Genomic DNA, 18,229 nt, shown 5'->3' on the forward strand with positions numbered 1-18,229 from the left:
CACTGATTTGAGGGTCGGGAACCATATGCCAGTGATGTCCATTTCAGGACCCAGGGGGCAGGGGAATTTTGTCATACTAAGAATGTTGGCATTTGAGACAGGTCAGCCTGGGTTTGGCCCAAACTTCTTGGGCTTCATTTTCTTCATCTGTAAAATAGGGCTCAGGATCTTGCAAGACCCTCCATGATACGGCTTTCCAGCCTCTTTTCTTGTCACTCTCTTGTTATCCATGCTCCAGTAATTCCTCAAATGAAACAGTCTCTTTACAGCTTAAAGCCTTTGTATGTGCTCTTTCTTCCTCCTGGAAGACCCCCTTGCCATGCCAGCATGGGCAACCTGCACTCATTTTTCAGATCCTAGTGTGTGTATTAGTCAGGACGGGTGGGTTATGCTGCAGTAACAGGCAGCCCCCAAGTCTCCGTGGCTTAGCACAGAAGTCTGCTTCTTGCCCAGGCTGCATGATGGGCGCTTTTGATCATGGTCGCTCTGGGACCCACGCTGATGGGCGCCCCATCTCCACTTGTATTGCAGCCAACAGAAACAAATGTGGCGGAGCCCACACTGGCTCCTAAAGCTCCTGCCCTGAGGTGACCCCCCTCATTTCTGCTCACATTTCATTGACCAACGCAAGTCGTGGTGCCACACCAAACTTTAGAGGGGAGAGGAAAAAAATGCCTTCTTACTGGAAAGAATAAGAACCAGAACACTAGTGAGCAGACCCAAACACTCCCGCATTTAGGGATTATTTCTTCAGGAGAGCCTCCCCTGCTTGCCGCCTGCCGGAGTTCAGACAGTTCCTGGCAAGTTAGCAGAGCTGCTTTAGTGCTCCCGTGGCGCCTTGCACGTCGCTTCCCTTGCCACGGCGTGTCCCACACTCCCGTTGTAAGTGCCTCTTTGCTCACCTCTCTCCCTGGCTGAACTCCCTAAGAGCCGAGCCAAGCTCAGTCAGTGTTCGCTGTAGTACCCTCGTGCCCAGCCCTGGTTGTGGTAGGTGAGTAGGGGACAAAGAAACAAAGGCGGAGCCAACTCACGGGGTTACTTTGCTGGGTTGTTGTGATGAGCAGAGGTGAAACAAGAATAAAGTAAGTGCCTTGTGTGGTGGGAAGGGCCAGCTTAGAAGGTGCTTGTGCTGGGGGTTTGTAGGAGGCCCTCCGTGTGCTCGTGGTGGTGCTGCGATGGGGAGGGGAACAGTGGAAACGCTGACAATCAGTCAGCACTGACACGTGCCAGACCCTCTCGTAGCTTCTTTGTGGGAGTTAACTGGTGCAGCAGTGGTTCTCACATGTTGGCACTCAGGTTGTGTCTTAGTCCTGAGGTGATCCGTAAGTAATTTGCTATAATAATTAGTAAGATTCTGAGGATTGCTACTTACCTTGTTTTGGGTGACTTAGAGATTGAACGGAGCAATTTCTGTAGCATCATCCACTCGTTTGTGCTGCACCTTTAGTGGGAGAGAAGGGGGTAGACTTAGAGCTAACAGTTGGTTCCTTTCATTGAACCCTCAATACGGGTCAGGGTCAGCGCTAAGCAGTTTACGGGCACTGCCTCTTAATCACCTTAGCACATTTTACAGATGGGAACTCTGAGGAGACAAGTCAGTTACGCACGCAGTAACTGGCCAGGTGTGGCCAGGACGCGCTGGCTCAAGCTTTTCAGCAGTCCTCTTACTGGCTGTCCTCACCTAACTCACCAGGAACTTCACTTGGCCCCGAGCATGCTTCAGGACCGTAAAGATCATCACCGATGGAGAGCAGAGCTACTAACTGCTAAGCTAGTGGACAGAGTGATGTTAAATTCTCAGCTAGCAGCTAATGTGTGGGATGATTTTGTTGAATGTTTTTGTTTGTTTCTTTTTTTAATCAGAGTAACCAGGGAGCACAGGGAAATGCTGGTGAAACTGGCCAAACAGAACACCAACAAGGCCAAGGATTCCTTACGGAAAGTTCGTACCAATGCAATGAATAAGCTGAAGAAATCAAAGGACAAAGTCTCGGAGGACACCATTAGGCTCATAGAGAAACAGGTACTGTTGCCAACAGATGTAGTACTTGTGTGTCTGACCCAGGGAACCACCTGTTCATGTCTGAAGAGAGGAAAATTAAAACCGAATATCCCTGATTCTTTCCTTGACATGATGAGGATTGGCTGAGTCTCTGTTCTGGGCTTAGCCCTGGGAATGTGGAGGAAGAGAAGATGCTGTTGGCTCTTCGCTGGGTTCCAGGCTCCATGCTGAACACTTCCTGTCATTTCATTTATCCTTGTTGCTGCAGAGCTGTGAAGGAGGTCCTGAGGAAACTGAGGTTCAGGGCAGCTAATTAACTTGCTCAAAGTCACATGCTGGTCAATTAGAAGTGGATCCCAGCGCAGGCAGACTAACTTCAGAGCCTGGACGCCGATGCCCTCGTGTGTGTGGTGGCTTGCCTGGGTGCTGGCAAGTGAGGCCTTAGCAGTGTTCTTACCGTGCTGAGTGGTGGCACTTGAACAAACTGCAGTGAAATAGTGAGAGACTGGGGGCAGGTAGAATAACACGTGCAAAGGTGTGCTGTGTAAAAGAACGTTATGCAGGTGGGTAATTGCAGTGTGAAAATGGCTGAGGCTGGGGAGTGGATAGACACAGCAGCCAGCCCAGTTGGTCAGAGCAGGGCTTGGAGACCAGGCTGAGCAGCTTGACCTCCAGCCTGTGCAGACACTCCCACGCTGGCCGTGCAGCTCTGTCAGTCGTCTGTGGCCACGATAATGCTGCATGACAGACCACCTCACAACTCAGTGATTTACAGTATCAGGTTTTATTTCTTAGTCTCATTTCTGTGGGTCAGCTGGGAGTCACTCTTCTAGGCTGGGCTCAGTGGGCTTGGCTCCAGATGTTGGATTGGGTTCAGGTCTGCTTTGTCTCTCTCTCAATCTTCTGGAGTCAACAAGCTTCCCAGGACATCTTTTCTTTTTTCTTTCTTTCTTTTTTTTTTTTTTAAAGATTTTATTTATTTGACAGAGGTAGAGAGAGAGCACGAGCAGGGGGAGCGGCAGGCAGAGGGAGAAGCAGGCTCCCCGCTGAGCAAAGAGCCCTATGTAGGACTTGATCCCAGGACCCTGGGATCATGACCCAAGCCAAAGCCACCGACTTAACTGACTTTAGCCACCCAGGCTTCCCACGAGGACATCTTTTCAACAGCAGATGCCAAGAGTATAAGCCCAACCATTCAAGTACATTTGAAGCACCTGCTCTTGGTACATCCCACTGGCCAAGCAGATCACACAGGCCAAGCCCAGTATCACTGGGACAGAGAAATATATATGTTTGTGGAGGTCCAGGGGAGGGTATGAAAATTTTTGAACAATAATCGAATCTGCCACAGCATCACGGTCACTTAAGGAGCTTATAAAAATACAGGTTTCTGGGACCCCACGCCCAGAGATTGAGTCAGTGAGTCTAGGGTGGGGCCTGCAGATCTGCATTTTTAAATGCTCACCATGTGATTCTGATACAGTAAGTCCCTGGAAAGATTTTTTTTCCAGACAGTGGGGAGATCACATCTGTGTTTATGAACGATGATTATGGTGGCTTCGTAGAAAATAGATTGTAAGGATCAAGAGTGGAGGCAGGGAGGCCAGGGAGGCTGTTGCAGAAATCCATCCAGGAAATGGTGGCCTGAACCTGAGTGATACCAGTGGAAGTAAGATAGGAAGATGAATTTACCAGTATTTAGGAGATAGAGTAGTGTTTAGCATAATATAAAAGGGCTTGCCCAAAGCCTCTGCACCCACCACAAAAGCATTATTTTAGGAAGATTGAACATGAGTATGGGCAGGATGGGGAGTAAGGAGGGAAGAGGCTAGAGGCAGGGAGCATGAGCGCTGTTAGAGGGACATCTGGAGGAGGCCATAAATTAACTAACTGCTCCCTTTCTCCTAGACCAGCAGTTAGAATGCCATTTGTAGGCCAGCCCTAACAATCACCTAGGAAAAAATTTTAGATGGATGCCTGGGCTCTGCTCCTGCATTTACTGATTTTTAGTAGGTCTCCCCAGGAATGTGTATTTTTAAAAAGCTCCCCAGATAATTCTGCAAAGCAGACACAGATGGTAATTAAGGACCTAGAAGCCTTACGATGTTTCCCTGTGATGGTACCAGAGTTAGATCGGGGTAGTTCTGCACATGATGTCCTGTGACCTTGGGGACGTTACTTGACTCCTTCTGTAAAAAGGGATTTGTAATTCCTACCGTAAAGGGTTGCCCTGAACATGCTAGAGGCACCATTAGAATGTCTGACACCTGGACCCTCAGAGCTCCCTTTTTGCCTTCCTTGAACCCTCCTCTTGCCCTGCATCAGCTAAAAGAGGTTCCTAGATTAGGCTGGCCTTTTCTGAGCACCAACCAGGCCTTGTAGGAGTCTGTCCTTGGCCCTAGCTGGGCCAGCTCCTTGCCCATCCCCAGGAGATTCCATCTCTGCAGCCAACACTTGACCTTTCCCTTGCTTCTTTGTGGTAAGCCCATGGACCTCGGGAAAGTGCCAGGCACTCCTCACTCAACAAGACTGGGCCACTGCCTCAGGGACCAGAGCCCATGTTCCCTGAAAAGAGAAGAATGATCGGATAAGCAGTACTCTTGATCAAACCCACTTGACGAAGACATTGCTAGAAGCCTCCACATTAGCATCTCGCTTTTCACCTTCCTCTTCAGATTAGATTTGTTTCTTCAATGCTTATTACTGTTGATTGTTATTATTTTTCAAAATGAAAATAACTTTATTAGTTTTTTTCTGATACTAAGCTATACATGTTATGTAAATTTTTTTTTAATTAAGAAGGAAGTAATTGAAATGTCATCACCCAGAGATGACCATTGTTAACATTCTAGTGCAGACCTGCATGCTCTCTCTGTGAGGACATGTGTAATATTACAAGAGAATAGATCACAGTGTATGTACATAACATATCCAGTGCAATAATGTTTATTATTTAAGATATTATCATTTGAAGATGAGTTCTTACCATTACTGTTAATAAGTGCCTTTATTGTCATATGGTTAAAAGTGGAGGGAGAAAATCTTCAGGAGACAGCCTCGTGCGCACTTTATTTTGTTCTTTTTCCCTGACAGAAGGCACTAAGCTGGAGTTTTGGGTATGTGGTTTTTGTTTTTGTTTTTTAAATAAGCAAGGCAGGGGGCTGATTGTTGTTTTATTAGAGTTTTTAAAAATGTATTTGTTTACTTTGTTCCTGATTATCCAAGTAGTATATGCTCACTGTAGAAAACGTGGAGAGTTCAGAAGACTGTTTTAAAAAAATGGGGAAAAATTCACACCATAAACCCACATTGCAGAAGCAACTGCTCTTAACATTTTGGAGTATTTCTGCTTTCCTTCTTTTTTTTTTTTAACTACATAGTTTTTAACATGCCTGAATATGTAGTATGCATATGGTTTTGTACTCGGCTTTATATTTTCTGTTTAGCATTAAAACTATTAGCATTTTCTCATGTCTTAAAAAACTGTAAACAGCCATTTCTGACGGTTACAAAATAGTCTGTCTTGTGGTTATACCATAATTCACTTTCATAAGCCTCTTGTTGGACATTTAGTTTGTTTAAACTTTTTTGTTATAAATAAGGTTGCAGTGAATATTTTTATACATGAATCTTTGTTGGGATGATTTCCCTAGGATAGAGTCCCAACTGTGGAATTATTGCACAAGGGGAATGCATATTCTTAAGATTCTTGGTATGTACTGCCTAAATCACTTTTTTAGAATATGTGTATTTTTAAAAATTTTGCCTTTTCTAATCCCCAACATTTGAACCCAGAATTTTTAATGTGAGCTTGAAATGCTGCTAATCTTGGAAGTATTGCTTTTAGTTCTACACTCCACAGAAAAGATTAAGTTATTTTTTGTATAAAGCTATACAACCTTTCTAAAGGATAATATAGCAGTGTATACCAAAATCCATACATTTTTGACTCAGAGGCTTAAGAATTTATCCAAAATAAATTGTCAAGAATCTTACCTACAGAGGTGTCTGTTGATGTATTATGTATCATAGTAGAAAATTAGAAACTGTCTAAATTTCTGACAGTGGGAAAATAAATTGTTTTACCTCTATTTACTGGGATCTATATAGAGACAGTTATAAAAATATTTTGCAGGGGCACCTGGGTCGCATAGTCAATTAAGCGTCCGATTCTTGGTTTTGGCTCAGGTCGTGATCTGAGGGTTGTGAGATCAAGCCTCGCGTTGGGCTCTGCACTCAGCGTGGAGCCTGCTTGAGACTCTCTCCCTCTGCACCTCCCCTCTGCACTCTCTCTCTCTCTCAAATCTTTAAAAAAAATATTTTGCAGAGGCACCTGGGTGGCTCAGTTGGTTAAGCGTCTGCCTTCGGCTCAGGTCATGATTCAGAGGTCCTGGGATTGAGCCCCACATCCAGCTTCCTGATCAGCAGGGAGTCTGCTTCTCCCTCTCCTTCTGCCCCCCCACTCATGCTCGCTCTCTCTTTCGCAAATAAGTAAAATCTTTAAAAAAATATTTTGCAGACATGGTAAGTTTCTTTTGGAATTTATTTTTTTAAGGTAGGTTACACAACAATATTATAATATGATTCCATTTTTATAGTGAAAATTTTCATGTACATAAAAGGATTGGCAGCTTAGGAGTGCCTGGCTGGCTCAGTCAGTAGAGCATGTGGCTCTTGACATTGGGGTTGTGAGTTTAAGCCCCACATTGGTTGTAGATAGTACTTAAAAATAAAATCTTAAAAAAAAAGATTGGCAACTTATCCACTTGAGAATGGTGGTCATTAATGGTGGTCATTTCAGGCAGTGGGATTATGAACAATTTCAATATTATTCTTTGTGGGATTTTTTTTTTAATGTTCCAAAATTCTTTTGAGGTCAGATTTTTTAAAAACTATATTATAAAAATGAAGGGATTGAGTTATAGGTTCTATCCCTATAGTCACATCTGACACCCCCCCCCCCGCCCCCCCCCACACACACACCCAGCTTCCCAGCCCGAGGCCCAGACCAGCTCTGCTAAAGAAGGACCGGGGCCTACCCACTCGGGACTCTGACATCTGCCAGCCTGCTGTTTCACCTTTGCTTCAGTTTACTATAAATGGGCCTGCTGAGCATCAAGGCGCTTGGCAGAAACCACCAGTAAATCTGGCCAAGATCCTTTCACTGCTGCCTTTTTCTGAGCAACAGTGCTGCTCTGAAGTGAAGCTGGGTGCGAGCAGGCTGAGGGAGGGAAGGGCTCCCGGCGGCCAGGCAGGCAGGCAGGCAGGGAGGCTGGCCTGGGTGAGGCAGTGGGCGTTCTGAGCCAGGCCTCTGGGAGGCTGGCTTGCTACCCGCCTGCCCCAGCCCTGCACTGTGTGCTCCTGCCTTCCCCTGTCCTGGCTCCGCCTCCCACTTTCCTGAACGAGAAGGGAGCAGATGTGAGGATGACGACGACCATGACGATATGGTCTTTATGGGCAGTGGATTAAAATGGAAAGGGCTCTTGCTGTGGAGGCAGGCAGGCCTGACTGGTTCAGATCCCAGCTCTTTCACTTCTCGGCTGCAAAGGTTAGCAAATGGCTTCACCTTTTTGAGCTTCTGTCTCCTCATCTGAAAAGTGGGAGGAGGGGTGCTTATCTCACAGGTTTGCTGAGAGGACCAGGTGACACACATACTTTAAAGTGGCTGGTGTGGTTGCCAGTCCTCAGTAATTGTCCACCCTATTGGTCCATCCCATTGCTTTCCCCACCCTTCTCTGACTTTAAATTCGGGGCTAGGATTGACGGTTGGAATGACCCCCACACAGCTTGCCTGGAGTGAGGAAGGACGAGGCCAGGTGCTGGGGGCGCCGCACAGCGGGTAGCAGCACCAAACTGGCAATAGGGGTGGGTGACTTCCTGGCTCAGTCACCACTTTTTAACGGGACCTTGGGCAGATCAGTTAACATTTACGCCTTGGTTTATTCCTCTGTAAAATGGGGATAATACCTGTCTCACTTGCCTTATAGAAGTTACGTGTGGTTGTTGGATTTGGACAAAACCCCTTTGCATACCATGTACGACTATGCAACTGTCAGGTGAAACAGTTAAATATTCACAATGTATTAAAGGGACATAGTAACAGCATTTCATAGGTTTTGAGGATTATGTGAAATAATGCATATGAAGTTTTTAGCCTAGTGCCTGGCACCTAGTAATACTCGGTAAGAGAGAGCTATTGGTGCTGTTGTCATTGTTGTTAATCATCATTATTTTATTTTATTATTTTTTAAAGGTTTTTTATTTCTTTATTTTAGAGGGAGAGAGAGAGAGTGCATGTGCGAGCAGGGGAGGGGCAGAGGGAGAGGGAGAGAGAGAATCTCAAGCAGACTCCCCGCTGAGTGCAGAGCCTGAGTTCAGGCTCGATCTCATGACCCTGAGATCATGACCTGAGCCAAAATCAAGAGTCAGATGCTCAACCAACTGAGCCACCCAGCTGCCTCATGTTAATCATCATTATTTAAGAAGTCTGATAAAGATGGAAAAGATGAACTTGCAGGAAGACTGTCCCCAAGGGCACTTTGTGCCTATAATTTGGTAGAAAGTTAGTAAATATTTTCATTAATTGATTAATTTGAAAAGAAGGCAGGAAGTGATAATAAAAATCAGAGTAGCACAAGCAGCATTTGCATAGCAAATAACCAGTTTAAACCATGCTTGCATATTCATGACCAAGTTCGACTTGCACAACTACTCTCTGAGGAAGGGACCGGCATCCCCATTTGATAGATGAGGAAACTGAGATTCAGTGACTTACACATGTCACCCCACTGAGAATTTAACCCAGCACCCACATTATCACACTGTTACTTTAGGTACTCTTCCTTCCCCAGTCCCCATTCTTGTCCCCAAACTGCCCTTGCGCCATTTTTCCAGAGTAGGCTTGCCGGAGTGAGTGCTGCTGGGCATCATGCCATCCGCCAGGCAAGGCAGCTGTTCTGGGCGGGGGCGGCAGCATCGGAAAGTCTGTGGCTGAGTGAGGAGGGACCCAGCAGCCATTCTGAGCCCATCCGCTCTTCCAGCATGCCCAGCAGCCCCTGAAGCCCTGCTTTCCCCCCCGGCTGCAAAATGTGCAGCTGTTGATACGGTGAGAGCCTGGTTGTCTCCAGTTGTTCCAAATCCTTTTTCATTTCTACCCTTCCCAGTGCATTTAGTTCCTAGTTCTTGGCCAAGGCCTGTGGTCTGCAAATAAAGATGTCAAGCAGCCACTGTGCCGCTGAGCACACGGATCCTGGGCACTATACTTCAAGGCTTCCTGTCTTTGGTCCCTTTCAGACGTGGGAGGGAAGCTGCAACACTTATTAAATTGTATTGTGTTTTCTCACTTTCAGTACATGTTTATTTTTGAAAATTTGGAAAATATAGAAAAGCACAGAAAACTTTGATAATTATTCATTTAGTAAATATTTCCTGAGCACTTGCTATGCACTAGGTCTTTTGCAAGATGTGACAGATGGGGACATGAGTAATATATTACCTATCATCACTAAAAGATAAAGACCATTAATATTTTCACATGTTTCCTTCCATTTTTAAGAAATATGCATTTTTTTACATACTTGAGATAATTTCTGCTATGTATATGCACAATTTTGTATCCTGCTTTTTCTTTAAAGGTAACATGAGCATTTTCCCATGATATTATAAAGAATATCTTAAACATTATTTCCTTTTTTCTGATTACAAAAGCAATCCATACTTGCTATAAACATTCAAACATTTCAGAAATATGTGCTAGAATGTTATTCATATTTATGCCCTTTCCATAAAAAGTAGATAATCTTAACCATTTTTTTTTAATCTTAACCATTTTTAATGGATATATGTATTCAGCTACTTCCCTGTTCTGTCACTTTAGATTTTCTGATTTTTCATTATTAAAAATAAAGCGTAGGGGCGCCTCGGTGGCTCAGTCGTTAAGCGTCTGCCTTCAGCTCAGGTCATGATCTCAGAGTCCTGGGATCGAGCCCCACATCGGGCTCCCTGCTCAGCGGGAAGCCTGCTTCTCCCTCTCCCACTCCCCCTGCTTGTGTTCCCTCTCTCACTGTGTCTCTCTCTGTCAGATAAATAAAATCTTTAAATAAATAAATAAATAAAGCCTAGATAGGGGCATCTGGATGGCGAGGTTGTTGAAGCATCAGACTCTTGGTTTCGGCTCCGGTCGTGATTGGTTTTGGCTTGGGTTGTGATCTCAGGATCGTGAGATTGAGCCCTGCGTCAGGCTCCACACTTGGTGTGGAGTCTTCTTGAGACTCTCTCTCCCTCTGCCCCTCCCCACTGTCTTTCTAAAATAAATAAATCTTTAAAAAAAATAAAGCCTACATAAATATCTTTGCATATGGAACTTTAGAAATTTTTTTCAGATTCCATTCATGTAGTAATTTCCCAGTTGAGAGATTTAGGCGGTTAAAAAATGGTGTGGACATTTGCATCAATTTGAATTCCTATCATTTGATATATGAGCTTATCCATTTTACCATAGCTTTCTGGCATTGAATATTGTAATTAAAAGCTACAACATCAAACTTTATTAACTACGATAACTGAATTGTATCTTATTTTAACTTGCATTTCTTCAGTGTCTGTTGAATTTTCCATGTTTGTTAACCAGATGTATGTCTTCTTTTTTCATGACTTTTTTTTTTTTTTCTGTTTAACTACTGGGATCTTAATAGTCTTTATACACCAGAGTGTCGGAGGTGTAGGAAATTCTAGAGGGTCATTAAGTGACCGATAAGGCTGGCTTCTCTGTGTTCTATAATAATAGTTAAGAATTTGGGGCTGTGGAATCAGACTACTGGGGATTAAATTTTGTCATTGCTACTTTCAGCTGTGTATCCTGACAGGTGATCTAACTGCCTCAATTTCCTCGTCTGTGAAATGGGGATAATGATAGTATCTATCTCATGGGGCTACTGTTGGGAATCAGTAAGAGTGTGTATATAAAGTTCTTAGCACAGTGCCTGGCTGGGACTAAATAATGTGAGCTTCTGTCACCATCACTATTTCCCAGATAACTTTTCCATAGTTTTGGAATGTTTGTCCCCCTGCCCTTCCCCAGCGCCAGTTATCGGGCTGTCTCATTTTGTGTTCCTGCAGATCAGCCAAATGGCCGACGACACCGTTGCAGAGCTGGACAGGCATCTAGCAGTGAAGACCAAAGAACTCCTTGGATGAGAGTCCACCCGGGGCAGCAGTACTCCAGAGCCCAGTTTCTGGTGGATCCCATGGGTGGCAAATTGCCCCGTCTCTTCTCTGTCCACACAGAAGGCTGTCACCATGCAGCTGTCAGTCTTTATGAGGCTCAGCCTCCTAGTGGGACACCCAGACTTGTGCATTCTCTTCCTCCTTTACCCTGTCCACCCCATTCTCCTCTGGCCCTCTGCCTTGGCTGGCCCTCAGAGAGTATCCGCTGTGACGGATGGCCTCTACTTAGGGCGTTTGCCCTGATCGTGACATTGCCAAGCAACTAGGACTATTGGCAGGCTCAGCACCGCCTGCTTCTCATCTCGAGAGCCTCCTTTTCAATTAGTTGGGCCCCATCCCCAACTTTGAACTCTGGGTTGATGTGGGCCTTCATCTGTGACTGGATCTCTTTGCTAGAGGCCCATTTTTACCTAACAATAAAATCAAAATAAATTGGAAAGAATAACCACCACAAAGGAATGGATAGAGTCAGTCTGGATTCATGTTCTCTAAGGACCTGTATGTAAAGCCACCAGAACAACACTTTTGCCTCTGAGCCATCCTCACACATGCTCTTTCCTCTGCCTGGACCATTCTGGCCCTGCTGACCTACCTGGCCAGTCCTGTTCAGCTTGGGTATCACCTCCTCTGGGAAGTCTTCCCTTTTCCCCCAGCCTAGGACTCCTATCATTGGCTCTCAGCACTGTCCACGGCTTTTAACTGAACCTTCACTATTCTTTTTGATAATTAGTCTATATATCTTTATTTTCCTCAGAACTTGACATAATGCCTGGAACATAGGAGGCATTCAGATGTGTTGTAAATGAATTGTACCAAGTAGCTGCTCACAAATACTGGCTTCTTTTCCTTTCTTTCCAGTCGTAACACCACCACTCTGTCATTTTCCACTCTTGCCTTTGTCCTCAACATTTACTTGGTAATGAAAGGTAAACCTTTCCCCCAGAGCCTGCCTGTTGACAGACAAGTGGTTTGTTGTGGCTTATCTTTGGGTCCTGGGTTAAGTAAGGTTTTTTCCCTCTAGTAATATTCTTTTCTTTCTTTTTTTTTTTTCTTTATTCTCTTTTCTTCTCTTTTCATTCTCTCATTCATAATACACAGCTAGATACAATTCTAGGCAGTATCTTCAATCTTCATGGTAAACTTACGAGATGTGTATCATCTTCATTTTATAAATAGGAAGACTGAGACCTGACAATATTAGAGAACTTCCCCAAAGTAACAAGCCTAGTGAAGTGATAGAGGGTTTCATTATTCATTGTCAGACTCATTTTGCAGAGAGGGAGGAGCTCAAAAGAGGTCAAATTTCTTGCCCAGGGTTACATAGCTAGCAAGTGGCAGAGCTGGGATTCAAACTGAGGCCTGAGCTAAAGCTTGTGCTCTGCCCACTGCATCCTGCAGCCTTCATGAACATTTCGTGAGCACAAGTTGCATGTCAGGTACCGTGCTACATGCTGGGGATGCAAAAATGGGCAAGATGTGACCTCTGTCTTTGAGGGATGCACAGCACACTGGACTAAGTCGTTATCCAAAATGTCTTGAGTGGAAGGTCGGAAGTGCATTCCAGTTTTGCCAGATGTCTGCCTTTAGAGTGGAACCTCCTTGGGCAGCTGCAGGGCCTGGCCTCCCTCCTTTGAAGCGGCATCCAGCTTCACTCTGCTGTCTGACTCCTCTCAGATCCCGTCCCTTGGGGGAGGTCTGCTCTTCTCCCTCTGCTTGTACTGGTAGAGCGCAGTGTACACAGCCAATGAGGGTTCAAGGTCAGAATCAGGTCAAAAATGAAAGAAGCTAACCTAGTCTCCGCCCCACCTTACCTGTCCTCAGTCCAACCCCACTCACCAGCCCTGAGTAGCCATCACACGATCAGAAGTCAGCTGGGGGAAGAACAGGGATAGACATAGCAATCAAGGAGCCTTTTTTGGGGTAAGCCACATGGCGGGGCATTGCGGCAGTCTTTCGTGAGTGGCCGAAATCCCCCACTCACAGCAAATGTGCTTCTCAAAGATGCAGGATTTTTTAATAAACAGAGGAAATGATAAATTATGTTGTAACTCCACTCCAAAGGCATTTGGTTCTTAACAGCCAAATCCTCTGTAGTCTTTAAATAAACAAAAACTTATTGGTGAACAGACGGGGTTGGGGGGTGGGGTGGAAAATGAAAGATTTTCTGTACTTGGGTCCCACATGTCAACAATTTCTCTCCTGTGTGTATGTTGGCCAAAGCTGTATATCATGATAAATGAATAAAGGAAAACCTCGAGCCCAGGGCAGTCAGACAGCTCAGCAAATGGCTTTCAGCTGATTGTTCCGTTTCAGTTGACATTTATCAAAGAGTTTCTCTGTTCCTCTGTGTCGGGCTGTGGTGGTGGCAGGGACTGGGATGAGACTACCTGTTTGGATCTGCTGAGTAATGAGTAATGCTGGAGCAATGCCTTCTCCCTCTCTCCTTCCTTGAACCTCTTTCTTTCAAAAGGAAAAGCCGGGGATGGACATTCCTACCCTCGCCAGAAGGATTAACCACCTCCTCCATTCAGCTCACTGGCTTTCCAAGTCCCATGAAACATACAGGCCAAAGAGAATTTGAAAACTTTTGTCCTGTTTTTTTCTTTTTTACATGCTTGTGTGTGTGTGTGTTTGTGTGTGTTAGAAGTTACAAAAGAAACTGGAATATAAAAAGAAGACTTCTCGTTAAGTTCCCAATCTTACTCCCCCTTTAATGATGAGATGTGTATTCTTCCAGACATTTATACGTACATAATTTTTAAAAAGCAGGGAAGGGAACTATTCTGTTCATATTCTGAAGCTTGCTTTTTTTTTTTTTTAACCCAACACATGATGGCCATCTGCTCATATGTGAACATGGAGATACAACTCACCCCTTTTTCATTGCAGTGTGGTATTCCATACTATGGATGTACCTTAACTTACTTCACTGCTACCCCTATGATATTTTTTCAAATCATTTTACAGGGGTGCCTGGGTGGTGCAGTCAGTTTGGGTGTTTGACTCTTGGTTTCGGCTCGGGTCATGATCTCAGGGTCGTGGGATTGAGCTCCGTGTCGCCTCCATGCAGGAGTCTGCTTGGGCCTCTTTCTCCCTCTCCCTTTGCCTCCCCCCCCACCCCCAAATAAATAAATCTTTAAAAAAATCATTTTACATGCATTGGAGGATGCTTTTATTTAAAGATTTTTTTTTTTTTTTTTGCTTTTTGAGAGAAAAGAACCCCTATTCTAAGTTTATCTGTTTTGGTGAGTTTTCCCTACTCTTCCTCAACCTCAGATTAACCTTTACTGAATGCCTACCTTAGAGCAGGCACCATGCTGGACACTTACGAGAGTTAAACTTCTGAACAGTGTTAGCTGGTGTAAGTATTGCTCCTATCTGTTTACGTATGAGAAAACCGAGATTCAGAATGGGCATTCAACTTGTCCAAGGTCACACAGCTAGTCGATGCCAGAAGTTTGAAACTCAGATCTGACTTTGAAGTAGGTCCTTAATCAGTGCACTTCAGTTCGTAAGTCTTCACCAAATACTTACTCCAAATGCACTGCTCCAGGCCCTGAAGGTGATAGAAGAGAAGCAGAAAGCTCACTCTCATAAAACAATGAGCTATTTCTTTTTTTTTTTTTTAAAGATTTTATTTATTTATTTGACAGAGAGAGACACAGTGAGAGAGGGAACACAAGCAGGGGAGTGGGAGAGGGAGAAGCAGGCTTCCTGCGGAGCAGGGAGCCCGATGCGGGGCTCGATCCCAGGACCCTGGGATCATGACCTGAGCCAAAGGCAGACGCTTAATGACTGAGCCACCCGGGCGCCCCAACAATGAGCTATTTCTAATAAAGGTGTGTGTTGAAAGCTGCACAGGAGATCGCACATGGTAAACACTGAAGGGATGATGGTAAAGGTTTATATTTGCATATTTCACCTTCTACCTGTTTGGCAGACTCCCCTAGAACTTGTAAGAGAACCAGTGAATAATGACAATAACGATAGGAATAGTGTCGATGGCACCAATAACTCATATTGGCTTGGTCCCTTCTAGTTTTCAGAGTGCTCCTACCTCTAGCTCATTGAAACCACTGAGCAAAGCTTTGCAGTTCCTTTTGCTCTAATACGTGGTCAGTTTCCATGATGTGTACCAAAAGGTACAGTCTCTGGGGGGGGGCACAAATTTTGATATATACACAGGAAATGTAGTTTATATTGGGTTTTCTGTATTATTTTTTGGCCTTTTGGTGAGTGTGGGACTGACTAGCATTCGTATTTTTTCTTGCACTTCCTGTAGTTTCTGCTGGATGACTTGCTGCCGGGTTGTCCGGTGCCCAGAGAGTCTGGCTCTTCACTCGTCTTCATCTCACTCCGTGCTTGGAGTCTGAGTTCTGTCTTGTCCTCTATCAAGCTCACAGTCCATGCTTGCTTTTTGTTTACATTTGCTTGGTGTACCTTTCCCGTTCCTTTATTTGTAGGTTTCCAAATGACTGTTTTAGGCGTGGTTTCTGTTTTAGAGCTGGGTTTTGTTCTATGATCCATTTGGAAACTCCTTTTAAAAATGACCTCTATTTTTAATTGTGATAAAATACCCATTACACTTGCCGCCTTAATCATTTGTAAGTACACAGTTCAGTAGTAGTATGTACATTCACATCGTGCAAGGAGGAGACCTCCAGAACTCTCTTCATTTTTGTGTCTGGTTTCTTTCACTCGGCACAATGTCCTCCAGGTTCATCCATGTTGTAGCAGGTGTCAGAATCTCTTTCCTTTTTTAAGGCTGGATAGTGTTCCATTGCATGTACGTGTGAAACTCCTTTTCTTTTAGGAGGTGACCTAAACTCGTTCACATTTATTGATTATCCCGAAATGTTTAGTAGAAGCCTACAGTTACTCTTTTTTTTTTGCATGCAGTATTAACGCTAGGTGGTTGGGTGTCTGAACCCTTAGCAGATGAGGGGCTAGATGTTAGGTTGAGGAAAAAGGTTTCTTCTGCACAGAGGAGGCTCCCTGCCTGGTGAATGAACAAAGTGGCGATCCCTGTCCCTCATATTCCTCTGTTTTGGTCTTTGTTTTAATTCGTCATGTGCTGTCAGGTTAGCTCAAGCTGAGACGTAGCCTTCATCACACCCCTCTTCTGCTCCACACCCTTCAGTGGCTCCCTGTTGCCTGCCGAATTGTGTACAGACCTCACCCAGCCTAACTTCAGAGGCTAAGCCTCTCTATCTCTTCAGTTGTGATACGCCTCTCACAACTACCCTAAGGCAACCGGTGCTTAAGCTAAATGCTATTACTATCTTTTCTGAATTTTTGTGCCGCTTTCCTCCCCCTCCATGTCTTGTCTCAGGCAGTTTGCCTGCTAGGCACTCCCTTAGATCGCTGCCCCACCCAATAGGCAAAATCTGTCTAGCCTTCCCAGCTCTTTTTGGTCCCACATCCTCGCACTAACTCATTTATTTCTTTGTCTGACGTTTCTCCTGATCCCTAAATGCATGTATGTGCCCACTGACCCGCATATGCCTCAAGCACCCCCAGACTCAGCCAGCCCCCTCTGGAGTACATGTCCCCGCCAGCCCTGCTCACTCTCCTGCGTTGCCTCTTGGGAATGCCTTCGCTGTCCACCCAGGTGCCAAGCCAAGACATTGGGAGCCACCTGCGCCTCCCTCTGCCTCACTCTCTCATCCAGGAGGTCACCAAGTCCCGTTAGGTCTGCCTTCAAAGTGCTCTCCTTTCTGGGCACATCCTCGAACCAGGGAACAGAAGTGTCAGATGTTTCAGGCTGGCCTGGCCCATGTCTCTGGCCTTTCTCGGAGGCAGAGCGCTATCAGCACTAGGTAAGCCTTGTGTCCCTGGAAAGAAAGTTCCCTGCTCTTTTCATCTTTGCATCCCCTGCCTAGCACTGTGCTTGGCTCAGAGCAGCTGCGAAGGAAATGTTTGTCCAGTTGTAACAGGCCTGCCTGGCCTTGAATACAAATGAAGTCAATTTACATCAATAACCCAAAGTTTCCCTAATTACTCTCACCTGCTTGCGCAGACCTCCAACCTCATCTGCTGAGTCGACCTCCAGAATTTCGGGGCATCTCAAGGCTGCCTCCCATGGTGTCCATGGTCACTGGCATCCACCCGGCTCCTCTGCTGTCCCGGTTCCCCTTTGCGGCATCTGCGGCCGTGAATGCCACCTGGAGCTTCGCCTTTGCTCCCACTGGGAGTGTCCATGTCCGTGACTGGAGTGCCAGCTCCTGGGCTTGGGGTGCCTGAACGAGCTAGGTGGGGTCCTGAGGAGGCAGGGGGCCATGCCATCCTTGGCTCCTGCGAAGCAGCCTTGCTGGGGTCCAAGGCCCTAAGGCTCCTTCCCAGGCCGGTACCCACCCCCGACGTGCAGCTCACAGCCTGCACCCCCCGGCCCCTGGGTGGCGGGGTGCACGTGCCTTCTCTCCCTTCCAAGGCTCTAGCCTCAGCCCAAATTGCCCCCCGAATTTGTGATAATAACACTAATAGCGGCTAACAGTCCTGGACCTTTCCTGTGTGTGAGGCAGCTCTAGAAAGCTAGTTGTTATTTTGCTCATTTTACAAAAGAGGAAAGTGAAGCACAGCAAGGGGTTAAATTGTCCATTGGCACACAGGGCCAGAGGAAAGCACGAAATGCAGGGGGTCTGGTGTCTGGTGACCTCCAGAAGTTCTTTCAGCCAAGAGACCAGAGGGGCCCCATGGGGTGTGGGAGTGGCCAACGAGCTATGGGTCCTGTCCCAGCTTTGCCCTTTCTGCCCAAAGTAGAGGTCACTCCCTTTCCCCACAGGGCTTGCACAAGACAGGGGTTTCCAGCTGGGCCAGTCCCTGACAACATCTTCACCCATTTGGGGCAGAATAAGTAAAATACACGTAATGTTGCAAATGTTGTCATAAAATTAAATTGATTTCACTTAAAGGACTATTCTATTATTGTTAAATCTTGTTCTTCCTACTTTCAGTTGGTGTTAAAATGTTCTGTTATGGAATGAGAAGAAGTTGGTGATTCTA

At 45.5% G+C, this 18,229-nt stretch overlaps 1 protein-coding gene across 2 annotated transcripts in view; it reads left to right on the forward strand.

The window, feature by feature from the left end:
- Positions 1 to 11,752, forward strand: part of MRRF (mitochondrial ribosome recycling factor) — a 52,603-nt gene extending 40,851 nt beyond the window's left edge. For both annotated transcript variants that reach the window (XM_021691418.1, XM_021691417.2), the window contains exons 6-7: positions 1,864 to 2,023; positions 11,120 to 11,752. In XM_021691418.1, the coding sequence (XP_021547093.1) occupies positions 1,864 to 2,023; positions 11,120 to 11,197 (238 nt within the window). In that variant the 3' untranslated portion in view covers positions 11,198 to 11,752. The remainder of the gene's footprint in view (positions 1 to 1,863; positions 2,024 to 11,119) is intronic.
- The last annotated feature ends 6,477 nt before the right edge of the window (positions 11,753 to 18,229 follow it).

The sequence above is a fragment of the Neomonachus schauinslandi genome, chromosome 13 (genome assembly GCF_002201575.2).
Source record: "Neomonachus schauinslandi chromosome 13, ASM220157v2, whole genome shotgun sequence".
Lineage (NCBI taxonomy): Eukaryota > Metazoa > Chordata > Mammalia > Carnivora > Phocidae > Neomonachus > Neomonachus schauinslandi.